This window comes from Acinonyx jubatus, chromosome A2 (assembly GCF_027475565.1).
Source record: "Acinonyx jubatus isolate Ajub_Pintada_27869175 chromosome A2, VMU_Ajub_asm_v1.0, whole genome shotgun sequence".
In the NCBI taxonomy this organism is placed as follows: domain Eukaryota; kingdom Metazoa; phylum Chordata; class Mammalia; order Carnivora; family Felidae; genus Acinonyx; species Acinonyx jubatus.
In genome coordinates, this window is record NC_069383.1 from 56676061 (window position 1) to 56694243 (window position 18183).

General features: G+C 35.3%; 1 protein-coding gene across 2 annotated transcripts in view; it reads right to left on the minus strand.

Annotated features, from left to right (window-relative positions):
• Window positions 1–4901: 4901 nt before the first annotated feature.
• HDAC9 (histone deacetylase 9) overlaps window positions 4902–18183 on the minus strand; it is a 739528-nt gene continuing 726246 nt past the window's right edge. For both annotated transcript variants that reach the window (XM_053218342.1, XM_053218337.1), the window contains exon 26: window positions 4902–9280. In XM_053218342.1, the coding sequence (XP_053074317.1) occupies window positions 9241–9280 (40 nt within the window). In that variant the 3' untranslated portion in view covers window positions 4902–9240. The remainder of the gene's footprint in view (window positions 9281–18183) is intronic.

Below are 18183 nucleotides of genomic sequence, written 5' to 3' on the forward strand. Positions count from 1 at the left end.
TTAGAAGGCAATTTCTAAGGGGTTTTTAGGATCTCTACAAATTTAATCTCCTCTTTCTAATTTTCAGCATTATATACTTTTATTTTACTTTATTTTATTTTAATGTTTATTTATTTTTGAGAGAGAGACAGAGACACAGCATGAGCAGGGGAGGGACAGAGAGAGAGGGAGACACAGAATCCGAAGCAGGCTGCAGGCTCCGAGACAGGGCTTGAACTCACAACCTGTGAGATCATGACCTGAGCTGAAGTCTGATGCTTAATGGACTGAGTCACCCAGGCACCCCTGTCAGCATTATATTCTTTTAATTGAATGTTGACATTAGGGATGGCAGACATTAGAAATGAAATGGCATTAACATACACCCTAAATCATATCAATGCTTTTGATAGATCTTTGCCCAAATCTTCCTGTGAATATAACTATATGTAATTTAGAGAACAAATATTTCTCATATGTATTCTATGTCTACCTCTATAATTCTATGGAGAAAGAAGGCAGGTCACAATTTTTTAAAATCCTTAGTATCACACAATTCTAAACCCACATGTATTATCTGGTAATACTTCTTTTGTTGCTATGTAAGTGGGAGCTTTAATGAAATTTTCATTTCTTTTATGTAGACATATTGCCAATTTTCTCGCTATCCCCCATGCTATTATGAGAACAGTACTGAATACATGTGGCATATTGTAGGCATTCAGTGAATGCTGATTACATTGAATAAAATCATTTGGATAGCAGTAAAGAAGATGGGTTTTCTTGTCTGGTAATTAAGCCTCAGTTTGCTCATCTATTAAATTACTCCTCTCACAGGAGTGTTTTAAGACTTAAATGAGAGCCCAGGTTAAGTGTTTAATAACTATTAATATATTTATTTAAAAAAATAAACAAGTAAAAGAAATGTTTAGCAAATGAGAAAATTTAAAAATAGCATACTAGAAATATGGATTCTTGAAGGAAAAATCTCATCTATAACATGAATATAAAGTCTTCACATCTCATTAAATCTTCATAAATAATTTATTAAAATTAATTTTATTCCATCATTAAATTGATTTACTTTATCACATCTTAAGGTTTTAAATATTAGTCTTTTGCAATAATTATTTTTAGGGAAAAAGCAAAAAATATATGTGAGACTGTATCAAACTTCACATGCCCTATATAAGCTTTCAGTAGGAAGTTAATAGTGACTTTTTAAAATATACTAAGAATTCAAAAAATGTGACTTAATATAAGGTAAATGCAATCTTTATTATATCTCCAGCTTTTTAAATACTAAAAACAGGAATTCATTCACTCCTCTGAATCTTATTCCCCTATTCTTAGGACATTTAAAAGAAGTATCAGTCTTTTCCAAAGTACTAATTAGGATATGTGGGTAATCATCCAATTATGGTCGACTGTGAGGACCATGGGAATTGATACTGATATTGATATTACACAGCTGAGGAGAATTGCAATATTTGGAAGTACTTTGAGTTAAATAATTCCAGAAGTGTAAATAGTAAAAGTTCTTTAGATTTCTAACTGCAGACTTTTTTAAAAAATTTTTTAACGTTTATTTATTATTGAGAGACAGAGACAGACAGAGCTTGAGCAAGGGAGAGGCAGAAAGAGAGGGAGGCACAGAATCCCTGAAGCAGGCTCCAGGCTCCAAGCTGTCAGCACAGAGCCAGGCGCGGGGCTTTAACTCACAGAACGCAAGATCATGACCTGAGCAGAAGCCGGACACTTAACCAACTGAGCCACCCAGACGCCTCAAACTGCAGACAACTTTTTAAAAATAATACAACACTCTGGGGTGCCTGGGTAGCTCAGTCAGTTAAGTGGCTGACTTCGGCTTAGGTCATGATCTCATGGTTTGTGAGTTTGAGCCCCGTGTGAGGCTTTGTGCTGATAGCTTTGTGCTGTGCAGCTTGGAGCCTGTTTTGGATTCTGTGTCTCCCCTTCTCTCTGTCCCACCCTTGCTTGTGTGCACTCTCTCTCAAAAATAAATAAATAAACTTAAAAAAAATACAACATTCCTTCTAGTTTTTCAATTGTACTCCCCTTTTTCAATTGTTCTTTTTTCACCATGGAAACTTAAGGAAACAAAGGACCATGAAGTAACATTTGCTATTTGACAAATCTGATTAAACCAAAGGTGTTTACCACTGAGACCTACTCTACCCACTCATTCCATCTCAAGTTTACTTTCTCTTAGACAAAATACTACTATCTTTTCCCAGAAGGAATCCAAGCCATTGTCCACTGGAAACAGTTATGTTTTAGACTGTTAAACACTGCAGGGGTTTATAAAATACAAAAATAAGTATTAGTTTTGGAATAGATTTCAAGAGTTTTTGAAATATGTATTCCAAAGACATTTTAGGGTTATTGGCTAGATTAAAGAAAGATGTTGAAATAAGGAAAAAAAAAAGTTTTGTAACTTGTACTTACTGTACAAACCTACCCACAATTACCAAATCCATTTAAAATGATAATTTAATAAAATCATAAGGTTAGCAAAGACTGAGCATGTAGTCTATTCTGAATGTTAGTCATAGTTTTATAGTTAAAAAATGCTTTTTGTCTACTCTTCTTTGTCATATCATGTATGCCATTTGGACACAGATGTAGGTAAGGATTTAAGCCTATCTCTTACTATCTGTAACAATGGGTAAGTAAATGAGTTAATCTTTTCATGTTCCATGCTTTATCTGTGAATGGGAGTCTTAATACATGATGTAGGGGTTCATGTGAGAATACTATAATTATGGTACAGTGCTCAGTAGAGTAACAGGTACAAGTTTGGGATAACCAGTATTAGCTACTGTTATTTTTTATCTTGATCAGCACATTCCATTCAAACACTACTACGTTTAACCTACCTTTTTCTTCTTTTGTTAATTCTCACATTATAAAGGAATTTATTTGCAAAGAACCCTTTCACTTTTTGAAAGTGGAACACAGTAATTTATATTTTATTTACTCAATAAATATTTGACACATAATGGTTTTACTTCAAATAGCTTTTATTCACACTAGGACTAGAGGAAGTCTAATTCAGTAGAAAACACAAGACAAAAGGGGATCTTTTATCCTCTTCGAAAGAGAATCACAACATTAACAACATAGACAATTTGGAACACACCATTGAATTACCCATTCAGTATTTTCAAATACAAAAAAAGGAATCAGAAACAAGGTAAACATTCCAGGAGCATGTTCAACAATGGTATTGTTATAAGGTATTAATCCTTTATTAGATAATTATTTTTCACATCTGGGAAAATATCACTGGCAGCACAATTTTAAGAAAAGAAGTTTGGCAACATGTATTTTTCTCAGCAGCTCTGGATGACAGATTTTGTGAACGCTAGCCAAAAAAATTAAGGGCAAAACCACTGTTGCACAGAGGACAACAAACTGATCTTATTACAGAAACAGATATCAGACCACAATAGAAAAGACATTTTAATTTTACACAAAGCCAGAAACTCCAGATTATTGGCATACACATCAACAAGCCTGGTCTAAAGTGTTTAATCATGAGAGTAATAAATATTGGTTTCCTGCCTGCTCTGCCCACTTTGTTTAAAAATATCAGGATATTTGCTTTCAAATGACAAAAAACTGATGAGGCTATAATCCACAAAATGGTCATTCACTTGTAACAGAATGCTTCTTATGCCTAGCAACCACTGAAAGGGCAATTTTATATAACCCAGCTGTTGTGGAGATAAGACACTGACATTGCTTATCTAGAAAAAGTTTGAGAAACTTAAAATTTAGAAAAAGCATATGGAGACTTTTATCTAAAAACAATTTTTTCATACCCAAGGAAGTGTGATTCCTCCTCAGATCTTAGAATTCTTAATTCCCAAGTTGTTTTATTACTTCATTCCTACTCAATTTTAAGTTAATAAAAGCAATAGCCTGAAATTGCTGCAAGATCTCTGTCAAGTGTCATAAAATGCCAACTCCAAGAAAGGGCACCACAATGAAGCCTAAAGGACATGACTACATTGTCCCACAAAAAATTTGATCCTCCTTATTTTATTTGATGTTGCAACATTTGCCTCTAATGTGCCTAAGGCCCAAACAGAAAAATAAAAGAAGTCCAATTTTCTTTGAATAGTCTGGAAATAATATCTTATTTCCAAATTATATTGATTTAAAATTACTCTTCAGCCATCTTTTCTTCAGGTTAGAGTTTATGCCAATGAGTCTGAATCATAAAGACATCATCCAAAGGGCAAGAAAAGTATATGTACAATCTTCTCTATGTGATAATGAGCATGACACAATTAGGCAGTAGCAATAATGGTGGAAAACTATATCTGACACAAAAGAAAAAATTCTGCATTAATAAAACAAAGTGCCAGGTCCAAAATTGTAGGCCAAAGCACAATAACTGGATCTACTTTTTAAAATAAGAGTAGAAAAAAAGTCAAGTGGTTCCTGAAAAGGAAGAGATAAAAAGGAAGATAAAAGAGTATCTAGTAAAGTGTTTGTATAAATTGGCATGAATCAAAGTATACCTAGTGGTGTCTCAGAAAATAAGTTGCCAACGTTGTTTCTACTTACTAAACACAGAAATTTAAGAAATTACCCTGATAGTTTAGATATGGCAATTTGGCATTGGGAGTTGGACAATGGAAGGAGAGAAGGGTAAAATGAAATTATTGGTTAGAAAGACTGGCACGGTATGGTGAATTCACCATGTATTTGCTAAACATTCCAGTTAGAGAATTAAGATGGTTAGAAAAAAAAAAGAGAGAGAGAGAGAGAAGATGGTTTGAGAAACTGTTACAACTCCATTACTCAATCATTAAGATCAAGTCCAAAAAGCTCCAGGTCAATAGTCTAAGTTTCAACTGTCTGACCCAGCTATTTCAAGTATGTTTTAACTGACTCAGTTGTTGCATAAACCATTATATAAAACTAGCCATGTATATCATAAAAAAAAAAAAAAAAGGCTGCCGCTGATTTGGAGAAATCAAGTTCTAGAGTCCTGTATCCCATGTTCATCTACACAATTTATACTCTGGACCACATGACAAGCATGTTTTGTTTCATAAAGCATTTGATGAAGGAAAAGCAAGGTGTTAAGATGCAAGGGCTATGATTTTCAATGTAAATATGACAGGGAAAAGAAGTCACGCATAGGCACATATTTTAGTGACGGTGTTGATTTAGGTGATGTAATAATACTCGTAATACTTCATTCAAAAGGCAGTAAATAGTATAAAATACTGTTGGAGACCAAAATGTAATTGTGCCCTTTGGGAACACAAGAGATATTTGATGAAGATAACGACCATGCTGATGATCAGTTCTGAAGACAACAATAAAATGCCCCCATTTCTTAGTTTTAGACCATCTGGTTTTCATTTCTTTTGGAGGTGAAAACGCCCTCTTTATGGTATGGAGTTGAATCGGTGTTTTTCCCTATTTCTTATTTTTTTTTCATATTTTCTCTGCTAGTCTAGTGATTTCATTCCTGAAGCAGGAAAAGAATGTTAAGATAGATGCCACTAGAAATGACAATGTCAAACTCTGACAGAGTGGTTATTTGAAGCTCAGAATGAATTGCTTTTAAGATAAAAACCTTTGGTTTGTTTGTTTTGTGGCTATTAGACATTTAATACTTTCACTGAGACAAACTGAGTATAAACTTCCAAAAGATAAATACTAAGAAATATTTAAATAAACTGTCCTAAACATAGATGCTGCCATAAAAAATAAGTGTGAAAGTGCTGACTGAAATTTTCTCCCAGGAGACTGTCTTCATGGTCATTCTATTTTACTTCCATATGGAGTCTGTAAAGAAACCCAGTAAATCCACAAAGCTTTATGAATGACCTTTGGAAATATAAGAGTACTAAATTGTTAGGAGAGACCAGTCCCATAGTTTCTGAAATTGTGTGAGGAGACGTCCTGCTTTCAAATCCACTATGTTTGTTTGTCTGTTTTTTAAAGGTTTTAAGTAATCTCTATACCCAACATGTGGCTTGAACTTAAAACCCCAAGATCAAGAGTTGCCAGCCAGGTAGGTTCCTCTGCTATGTCCTCAGTGAGAGGTTTATGAGAGTTTTGCAAAGGGTTATAGTCAAAACTGAAGGCAAGATTTCAGTTCTTATGATTGGCAATGGAAATGTGATTTGTAATAGTTTTTCCTGTGTATCTCTGTTTTTCTCAAGAGCAGATTTCTATCTCTAATATTGATGTTGTAAATATGTTTAAAAATATTTCAAAATATTTCATCTCAAAATGTTCTTCCCATTTAGTAAGCAATAATTAAATAGCCTCTATTACCGTTTGAGGTCCATTTTACTTATTATCCTAATAAAATTGTCTGTTTTTCAGACACTGGGTTGTACTATATAATTGAGAAAATTAACTTTCCTTTTGTACTTATTATCAAATATTATTAAAGTCCTAGAATTATTTGCTAATTGATTTCTCAAAAGTCATCATTTTTACTCATCATGTATGTGATCTATTAGATTGTGAGAAAGTTTATGTATTTAAACTTCAGAAAGAGAGAGAGTAGTTCTAATAATCTCTTACTATTATGAGCAATAAAAATTAAATGTATAAGCAGAGAAAACTATTACCAAGTGAAACCACCCTTTCAAAAAGTGCTGCTGGTCTATTTCAAAAGAAGTGTTGATGTTCTCAAAAAGCCTCCATTTGGTCCCTGAGGAATACACTAGCGCTTGTAAGGGTATAATCAAAAAGCACTTGCAGTCTCTTCTTACAACTACATTCAGCTGTGATTAATCTTCTCCCTACCTTATCTCCCTCTCCATGCATCCTAAAGACCCTAACTGCAACCAATTGGGTACCACACAGAAGAATGTGTGATTAACTCATTAATGTGTCATGTTGTAAATCTAAATAACCATGGAGGTGTCCTAGTAATTTGGCTTTATCAGACTGATGGCTGTGTATATTAAATATGTGGCAAAATTATTATAGGAAATGTTAGTAAATTAGTATGCTTGCACTATACTGTTTCATTTTCTTACTCAACATCTAAAAAATATCTGGGAAGACTGAAAGTAATAACTGAGATTTGTAATTATGAAGCTGAGTTTAGAAAGTCACAATTACGTTTCCAATTAAAATATGACATAACTTTCTTTTTAAGGGGGAGAGGTGTCTTTTTTTTTTTATTAAAGCCTTTGGCTCCACTATTTGGTTTTCTGTAAGTAAGTCTCCTCAAGCAATTTGCAATAGCTAGCAAATATGATTGGCATCAATTTCTCTGAAAATATGATTTTTTAACAAAAATTCATTATTATTGTGAATCTAGATTGACCTTACCCTTATGCACTAAAACTAATTTTTACCTAATACTGAGTTACATTCCATTTCAGATTTCCTATTTCAAAGGGTGTCTCAAATTTCTAAGATGTTAAACCAAGTATTGAGCCATTTTTGTATATGTAATAAAAGTCTTTAAAATTAAAATGGTAATCCTAAAAAAACCAAATGCATGAAAAATATGGTCTGACTGTATAACAAAAGGGAGTTATATAATTCTACTTGAGTGAGATCTTTCATCTTTGATTTACAGGTTAGAGTCCTCTTTAACTAAAACCATATTGTTTTATATCTTTCATATCATGGCCTTTCCTAAAACCTTGTTTTAATTAAGGTTTCTTTCAGATTTCTGACTAAAAGCATGACAATCTTCACTTATGGCTTTAATATATCCTTTGACTTAGGAAAATATATAAAAAGAAACATCAACTCTTTCAAAAGCATTGTCAGACATTAAATACTGCGAGGTATTCTACATCAGTGTCTTTAGGTGTTTGAGTTATACATTGAAATAAAATTTTGGGAGGTAGGGTATAACCTACTTATATTTAGTAAATTGATTTTATTCTCAGAAATAAATGTCCTTGATTTTTAGCCTTTGACATTAAGGTAACATGTATGAAGGTTAAGTGTATTTTTGTTCCCCCCCTCCCCACAGGAAGGCACAACTTCATGGTTAACTCAATTCAAGGTGACTTCAAATAGGCAATGCCTCCATTAATACATTTCAAAGATCTAGAAAATTCAGTAGCATTCCTTCACCTCAGTGGTGTCAGAGTTAAAAGAACACATCAAGCCAAACAACTGTTAGCCTGAAAAATAAAAATAAAATAAAATAAAATAAAATAAAATAAAATAAAATAAAATAAAAATAAATGAAAGAAAGAAAGAAAGAATCAAAGAAAGAAAGAAAGACTCAAAGCTCCTAAGTAATTGGGAAAATTATGGGTAATCTTTAGCTTTTCTATAGGAAGGAGGGATGAAAGGTAAAAAGAATGGATGTGATGGAGGAAATAAAATAAAAAGAGAACAAAGTTCTTGATAGATTTGGAACAAAGTAAGACCATCCTCTATGGAGCATATGCTTGAAGTGACTATCATTAGAGCAAGGGATGTAGGAGGCAGACAGAAGACCTCATCCTCAAATACAGTTGCAAATCTCCCATGTGTGAGAACACACAGAGGGAGGTTAGGGAAATAGGGTTATTTTTCTCAAGAAATGTGACATAAAACATTGCACCATTACATACAGTTTGTGAAGATCCTTTGGCATTTGGACTTTGAGAGACAGCATGGTTTATTCCATTGAACAAAGCCTCATCCCAGTTCCTCCATCTTGAACTCTTACGAATAAGAGTTGAACCATGTGTTAAAGGCCAAAAAACAACAAAACAAAACAAAACAACCCCTCCCCCCCCCGCAATATGTCAAGAACTGCTATCTGTTCATACCCAAAAGCAAATCCTGTAAGCAATTTAAGACTGACAAAAATGAAATAAAAAAAACTGATCAGAATGTCAGGAATGAATATTTCTTAGGTTTTGCCCAAAATTTTGCTGGCTGTTGTAGCATCCATAATTAACAGTATCTAATGCTGTACTGGATGTTACTAGTTTAAACTTTGGGCGTGGGGGTGGGTCACTCAGCATATTAAAAGTATGCTGGAAGCAGTTTTTTCCAATCATGGTTTACTGTAACTTTAGACTCACAACGGTTATGTTTAAGGAATCTTTAATGCCTTTTCAAGTCCATCCAAAGAACAAGTGAAGCTGCTGTTCAGAATTTTGTGCCCAGTGTTTATGTTACATCGAATCTGTGCCACCCAGGCAGCAGACAAGACATGTCTGAGGGTACTGGGTGGGGGGATACACAATGATGTCACACACAGGAAATATGGTGGGGGGGGGTGTGCTTGGCACTTCACAAGGCTGGCTCCTCTTCCATAGGCTCACCAGCAGTTCTGTAAAAATAAACAGGCAATCAGAATACGGCATAAGAGTACACAATGACATTGTAGATTTTCATGCATAATCAAAGCTGATTTTTCAGCTCTCTCTAATGTTTATTTGTGTTATTCAGTTATCCATAAATAGAGTTTCTTTCCTAGGAAGTATAAACAAATGTCAAGTGGAAAAACATTTTAGATCCAAGCAATCATTGGAAATGTTCCTGTTTATATTAAAACATGTCAAAATATTTTATAAGTCTAGATTCTGAAATGTACATGTTTTGTGTCTAGTACAGTCCAATAATTTATTGAAAAAATTAACTACAATATTTTATTTTAGGAGCAATCACAATGATTTCCTATGGAACCAGTTTGCTAATGAGAGCAAAGGACCCATCTAGCTTCTGGAGGAGACTCACCAGGGCTCTAGTTTTTGCTTCTGTTCTTTCATAAATGGATTGGCTGCCTGCCGGAGGCATTTCAAATCAAATTCTGAATTTGATTAGTAAATTGCTGCTACAGACCCAACATTTTTACAAGAAATGCTCTATGGAAGTGTGTAAATAGTTTTTATTCGGCATCATCTGTGGGGTGTTCTGCTCAGGCAAAACCAAAACTAATTGCTTGGAAATTTATACTTGATATTTAAACTTAATTTAGTAACACTCTGAGGGTGTTTTGAGGCAAACTTTTAGAATGATTTTTAATTTAGTCAAAAGGACAGATTGTAGGAGAAATCCAAATACACGAGGCAGTTGGATTGCTGAGGAAGACTACTGGGATTTGAGATGCCGAGAGAAGGGAGTTTGAGTCTGAGCTCTGCGATTTGCTAATGTTGTAACTGCTAATGTTGCACTCCCATGAAGCAGTGGCTTCAGGTTCAAAACCAGAGGGAAAAAATGTTCCTTACAGAATTAGGTAAGGTTAAAAAAAAGATACAAACTTGACTTGTAAACAATAAACACTATGAGACATTAGTTATTTAATACTTTGGATCTGTCCCTTTGTCATGTAACATATGCATACAATTGTGTGAATGGTTCACAGATACAGAGTTATGCCTATGCTACCACAGGAAACTAAGGAAACAATATTTGGATGATGGTTCTCTTTGGATGGTGCAGTAATAGATAGGTGGTTTTCATTTTTTTCATATAGTTTATACTTGCCATGATTCTGTGAGTTACTTTCATAATGGAAAAAAAAAATGCTATGTTTAAAACAAAGCTGCTCCTGAAGACAAATTAACTATTTAGCCATGTTGTTTTATACATTTATAAGGAAAATAAATCAAGATTTCTATGCATCTATAAATAAAGTAGTTGCCATTAAAAAAAATTTTTAGCGTTTATTTATTTTTGAGAGACACACAGAGAGAGAGAGAGAGAGAGAGAGAGAGAGAGAGTGCGAGCAGGAGAGGGGCAGAGAAAGGGAGACATAGAAGTGAAGCAGACTCCAGGCTCCGTTGTCAACACAGAGCCCGGCACGGGGCTCCAGCTCATGAACCGAGAGATCGTGACCTGAGCTAAAGTCGGACACTTAACCGACTGAGCCACCCAGGTGCCCCAAGTAGTTGCCATTTTAACTTAGTGTTTTTATAATATCAATGAGATGGTAATAAAAAGGATTTTAATGCATCCTCTAAAGCATGAGAAATATCAGATATTCATTATTTGACATTTCCTAAAGGGGTGCCAAATCAGTCCACGTGAGTACTAAAAAAAAAAAATCATTTCTTAGGAAGTTATAGCCTGTCCAAGAGTATACTGGATAAGGAGGTTGTGAGAAAGCATTTAGCATTGTTATATAGGATTAAAAAAAAAACTATTTAAATGAGTCATACTCTATTAAAATCTTTCCAAACTAAAATTATCAGCATGCTGAGAAGAAAACTCTAATGGAAACTGAGTTTTCCTATTTTTTTTTAGCTTTATTGAGATCCAACTGACATACAACATTGTATAAGTTTAAGGTGTAGAATGTGATGACTCGATACACAAATATATTGCAAAATGTTTACCACAAACACACATCTTTCACTTCATGTAAGTACCATCTGGTTGTTGTTATGCTAAGAACATTCAAGATTTAATCTCATAGCAACTTTCATGCATACATTACTGTTAATTATAGTCACCTTGCCTTACATTACATCCTTGGAATTGATTCATCTTATAAATGAAAGTGTGTACCCTTTGACCGACATTGTCCCATTTCCCCCAACTCCCAGCCACTGGTAACTAACAATCTATTCTCTGTTTCTATCAGTTCAATGTGGACTTTTTCCAGTTTTACTGAGAAATAATTGACATATATAATTGAATAAGTTTAAGGTGTACAGTATGATGGTTTGGCTTACATATATTGTGAAATGATTATCATAATAGGTTTAGTTAACATCCATCATCTGGGGGCCTGGGTGTCTCAGTTGGTTGAGCGTCCGACTTCAGCTCAGGTCATGATCTCACAGTTCATGGGTTCAAGTCCCGCATCGGGCTCTGTGTTGACAGCTCGGAGCCTGGAGCCTGCTTCGGATTCTGTGTCTCCCTCTCTTTCTGTCTCTCCCCTACTCTTGCTCTTTCTCTGTCTCAAAAATAAACATTAAAAAAAAGAATCCATCATCTTATATACATACTGAGTTCAATAGGTTTAGATTTCACATATAGGTAAGATCATACAAATGAGTATTTATCTTTGTCTGCCTTATGTCACTTAGCCTAATGCCCTCAGGTTCGCTCATGCTGAATCTCTTTTATGGCTGAATAATATTCCATTGGAAGTTTATACCACATTTTCTTTATCCATTCATCCATCAATGGAGACAGGTGTTAGGTTGTTTCCTTGTCTTGGCTGTAGTGAGCAATGCTGCAATGAACATGAGAGTGCAGATATTTCTTCAGGATACTGATTTTGTTTCCTCTGGATTATATACCCCGTAGTGAGGTTGCTGCATCACATGGTAGTTCTATTTTTAATTTATTAAGCAATCTCCATCACTAACATTTATTATCTCTTGTCTTTCTCATGCTAGCCATTTTAACTGATGTAAAATGGTATCTCATTGTGGTTTTGATTTGCATTTCCCTAATGATTAATGATGTTGAACATCTTTTCATATATCTGTTGGCCATCTGTATGTTTTCTTTAGAAAAATATCTGTTCTGGTCCTTTGTCCATTTTTTAATCAAATTATTACTTTTTGCCATTGAATTGTATGAGTTCCATATATATTTTGAATATCAACCCCTTATATATGTATCATGATTTGCAAATATACCATATATCACATATATACATGTGTTTGCAAATATTTTCTATATCATAGGTTGCCTTTTCATTTTGTTGATTGTTTCTTTTGCTGTGCAAAACTTTTAGGTTGATGTAGTTACACATGTTTATATTTTTGCTTTTGTTGCTTTTTCTTCTTTTTGTCATATCCAAAAAATTCATTGCAAAAGACCAAAGTCAAGAAGCTTTTTTCCTTATTTTTTTTCTAAACTATAACTATGTTTATAGTTTCAGGTCTTCATGTAAGTCTTTAATCCACTTCAAGTTAATTTTTGTGAGTGGTGTACGATAGGGTCCAATTTCATTCTTTTTCATGGGAATGTCCAGTTTTCTCAATACCATTTACTGAAGAGATTATTTCCCCTTTGAATATTCTTGGCTCCCATGGTAATATTAGTTGACTGTATATGTGAGGGTTTATTTCTGGGCTGACTGTTCTGTTTCATTGGTTTATGTTTGCTTTTATGACAGTGCCATACTGTTTTGACTACTACAGCTTTGAACAGTTTTAACTCAGCATGTGTGATGCTTCCAGCTTTGTTTTTTCTCAAGATTGTTTTGGCTATACAGGGTCTTTTGTCATTACATATGAATTTGAGGATTTTTTTTCTTCTATTTTTGTGGAAAATGCCATTGGAATTCTGATAGGAATTTCACTGACTCTATAGATGACTTTGGTGTATGGACACTTCCAAACAGTTAAACCTTCTTTGTGTCATTTTCAGTTTCTTTCATCAGAGTCTTCTTTTTGGTATGTAGATCTTATTTTGTATTCTGCAACTAGCAAACAGAGATAATTTTACTTCTTCTTTTCTTGTTTGGATGCCTTTTGTATCTTTTTCTTCCCTAATTGCTCTTGGTAGGACTTCCAGTACAATGTAGAATAGGAGTGGTGAGAATAGGTACCCTTATGTAGTTTCTGATCTTAGAGGGACAGTATTCAACTTTTACTGTTGAGTATGATGTTAGCTGTGGGTCTGTCATATGGCCTTTATTATGTTGAGGTATGTTCCTTCTATACCTAATTTGTTGAGAGTTTTCATTATGAAAGGATGTTAAATGTTGTCAGTTGTTTTCCCTGCACTTATTGAGAGAATCAGATGATTTTTATCCTCCATTCTATTAATGTGGTGTATCATGGTGATTGATTTGCATATGTTGAACCATCCTAGGGATAAATTCCACTTGATGATGTTGTATTATCTTTTAAATGTGTAGTTGAAATTACTTGGTATTTTGTTGAGGATTTTCACATCAATGTTCATCAGGGGTGTTGGCCTATAATTTTCCTTTTTTTGTAGAATCCTTGTAGTATCTGACTGTGATACTGAGGCAATATGGGGTATATTAAGAGACGTTTGAGAGTATTCTCTTCTTTACGATTTTTTGGACAAGTTTGAGAACTGCTGTTAATTCTTCTTTAAAGGTTTAGAAGAATTCACTAGTGAAACCATCTGGGACTGGAATTTTGTTTGAGAGGTTTTTGATTACTGATCCAATTTCCTTACTCATTATTGGTCTGTTCAGATTTTCTATTTCTTCATGATTCAGTGTTGGTATATTGTATATTTCTAGGAATTTATTAATTTCTTGTAGGTTATCCAATTTGTTGGATATAACTGTTCATAGTAGTTTCTTATGCCACTCGTATTTATATGGTATTAGTTGTATCCCGTTTCATTAATAATTTTATTATTTGAGTCTTCTTTCTTGGTAAGTCTAGCTAAAGGTTTGTCAACCTTTTTAGTTTTCAAAGAATCAACTCTTAATTTTGTTCATCTTTCCTATTGTTTTTCTATTCTCTATTTCATTTATTTCTGCTGTGATTTTTGTTATGTACTTTCTTCTAGCAACTTTGGGCTTAGTTTGTTTTTTTTCTAGAAGTTCCTTAAGATGTAAACTTGGGTGTTTTGAGATTATTTATTTATTGAGGCATTTACTGTTGCAAATTTGCCTCTTAACACTGCTTTCCCTTTATCCCATAAGTTTTGGTATATTCTGTTTCCATTTTTGTTTGCTTCAAGATATTTATTTCAAGACATTTTTTGATTTTCTTTTGATTTCATCCTTGAACAATTAGTTCAAGAGTGTGTTAAAATTTCCATATATTTGTGAATTTTCCAGTTTTCCCCCTGCAATTGGTTCGGAGTTTCATACCATTGTGGTCAGAAAACATACTTGGTATAATTTCAGTCTTAAAATTTGCTAAGACTTGTATTGTGACATAACATTTGATTTGTCCTAGAGAATGATCCTTGTTCACTTGAGCAAAAATGTATATTTTCCTGCTGTTGGATGAAATGTTCTGTTTATGTTTGTTAGATCCATTTGCTGTAAAGTATAGCTCAAGTCCAATATTTTCTTACTGATTTTCTCTCTGAATGATGTAACCATTGTAGAAAGTGGAGTACTGAAGTCACCTACTATTATTGTATTGTTGTATATTACTCCCTTCAGATCCATTAGTATTTGCTCAATTTACTTAGGTGTTACAATGTTGGTGGCATGTATATTTATAATTGTATCCTCTTGATTAGCTGACCTACTTATCAACATATAATGACCTTTGCCTCTTATTACAGTTTTAGACTCAAAATTTATTTTTTGTTACATACATACTGCTACTCCTGCTCTATTCTGTGTTTCCATTTGCATGAAGTGTCTTTTCCATTCTTTGACTCTGAGCCTATGTTTGTCCTTAAAGCTAAAGTAGTCTTTTATAGGCAGTATGTAGATGGTATTGTTTGTTTGTTTAAATTCACTTAGCCATGCTACACCTTTTGACTGAAGAATCTAATCCATTTACATTTAAAATAATTGTTGATAACTAAGAACTTACCATTTTGTTAATTGCTTTCTAGCTGTTTTGTAGTCCCTTTGTTCCTTTCTTCCTTTCTTGATGTCTTCACTTTGAATTGATATTTCTTCTTAGTGGTATATTTTGATTCCATTCTCTTTATCTCAGGTGTACCTACTATAGCTTTTTGTTTTGTGGTTAGTCTGAGGCCTACTTGAAACATCTTGTACATATAACAGTCTATTTAATCTGATAACAACTTAACTTTGCTCACATGCAAAATTCTACCTTTTTACTCCTCCTCCCTACATTTTACGCTTTTTATGTCACACTTCACATCTTTTTATACTATGTATCTATTAAGAAATTATTGTACCTATATCTATTTTTAATACTTTTGCCCTTTAACTCTTACACTAGAGTTAAGTGGTTAATACAACATCATATTACAGTATTAGAACATTCTGATTCTGACTGTATTCTTACCTTTACTAGTATACAGAATATTTTCATGTTTTCAAGTTATTCAGTATCATTCTTTCTCTTCAGCTTATAAGAACTACTTTCAGCATTTCTTCTAAGGCAGGTGTTGTGTGATGAATTTACTCAGCCTCTGTTTGTTTGGAAAAAAATTTATCTCACCTTCATTTCTGAAGGACCACTCTGCTAAATAAACTGTCCTGGTTGACAGTTTTTTATTTTCAGCATTTGAATATATTACCCCACTCTTTCCTGGCTTACAAGGTTTTTGCTGAGAAAACCACTGATATCTTTACTGAAGTTCCCTAGTATGAGATAATTTTTTTTTCTTGATACTTTTAAATTTCTCTTTGTCTTTGATTTAGAGAGTTTTATTATAATGTGTCTTACAGAAGGTCTTTTTTTTTTGTTTTGTTTTGTTTTGTGGTGAGAGAGAGACAGAGACAGAGAGAGCGCACACACATGAGTGGGGGAGAGGGGGAGAAAGAGATGGAGAAAGAGAATCTCACTACCATGAGATCACGATCAGAGCTGAAATCAGTTGGACACTTAACTGACTGAGCCACCCAGGCACCCCCAAGAATATAATTTTGTATTGGAATTTTGAGCTGACCTATTAGTCTCATGAACCCAGGTTATCTAAATCTTTCCTCAGGTTTGGGAAGGTCAGCCATTACTACATTGTATTTTTTAAGTTTATTAATTTTGAGGGTGGGAGGGGCAGGAGAGAGGGATAGAGATAATCCCAAGCAGGCTCCACAATGTCAGTGCAGAGCCTGACGTGGGGTTTGATCCCACAAACCACGAGATCACGACCTGAGCAGAAATTGATTTGGACTCTCAACTGAATGAGCCACCCAGGTACCTTAAGCCATTATTACTTTAAATAAGCTTTCTGTCACCTTCTTCTACTGAGATTCCAATAATTCATAATCACTCCTGTGATTACAAGGCCTTCCCAGGGGCATAGCAGTGGAGGCCAATGCTGGGATTCAGGTTAGTGGGGTGCAAGGACACAGCTGAAGGGGCTAGATGCAGTTGAGCCCAATGGTTCAAATCACTGGGTCTGAGTCAGGTTTAGATGTGGGCCTACATGAAACTTTGTGGGCCTTGACTTTTGGACTATGCTCCTGTGGCTGCAAGGCCTCACCATAGGTATAAACATGGCAGTTGAGGCTAGTGAGTTGGCCAGGAGTGTGCAGGTACAGAGTTGAAGGGCCTAGCTGCACCTGGGCTCAAGAGTTCAGGCCAGAGACAGAAGATAGGGCTGAATCCTGTTCTCTGCCAGTTATGGAGGCCATGACTGTCAGAATGGACTCCCATGGCTGCAGGGTCTTGCTATGGGTGCACAAGTGGCAGTGGAGGCTGGTGATGGGAGTCAGGCCAGCAGCGTGCTGGTGCACAGCTGGAGGGGCTATCCCTGAGTCTATGCATGGTGGTGGATCAATGGCAGGGGTCCAGGTTGGTGTCTTGCACTGGTGCAGCCACAGAAGCTGGGGCTGGCTGCCAGTATAAATCCCAGGCTGCAGAGGCATGGGGGACAGAGGGAAGAAATGAGGAGAGACTTGGGAAACTAGATAACATGAACATGAAAACCTCTGGGGTAAAAACCTGGTGTAAAATCTCCAGGGGGTCTGAAGGAGCTGTTTTGGACATTGGTTTCGTCAGCAGTAAAAGCTACTGGGTTCCCTGCAGAGCATGTCACTGGGAACCACGATCACTCCCATTGCATTTCTTTTTTTTTTTTTTTAATTTTTTTTTTTTTTACATTTATTTATTTTTGAGACAGAGAGGGACAGAGCATGAATGGGGGAGGGTCAGAGAGAGAGGGAGACACAGAATCTGAAACAGGCTCCAGGCTCTGAGCTGTCAGCACAGAGCCCGATGCGGGGCTCGAACTCACGGACCGTGAGATCATGACCTGAGCCGAAGTTGGTCGCCCAACCGACTGAGCCACCCAGGTGCCCCTCCCATTGCATTTCTGATACTGGTTGTGCCCACACTTCTTCCTTGTTCCAGGCAATCTCTACATGTCTCAGCTTTGCCAGTTCTCTGGGTGGGGTGAAACTGAAGTAGGTCCTTCCTGCAGTGTCCCAAAAGGGTGGGGATGCTGGTCACTCATCCCACTCTCCTCTTCCCAGCAAGGGGAACTCTTTCTAGCTGAGGCCCTCCTGGTGCTGAGTAGTGTCAGTCTGGAGAATGGATGACTCAGGCAAAATGAAGCTGTTCTTCATTCCCTTTTTATGTGGTTATTCTCAGGTTTTCTGTTCCACTGTTCTGCTAAAGTTTGTGAGTAGACTGCTAAGCTCTCCCAGAGCTGTTTTTGTTCGTGGACAGGTATCCAATTATT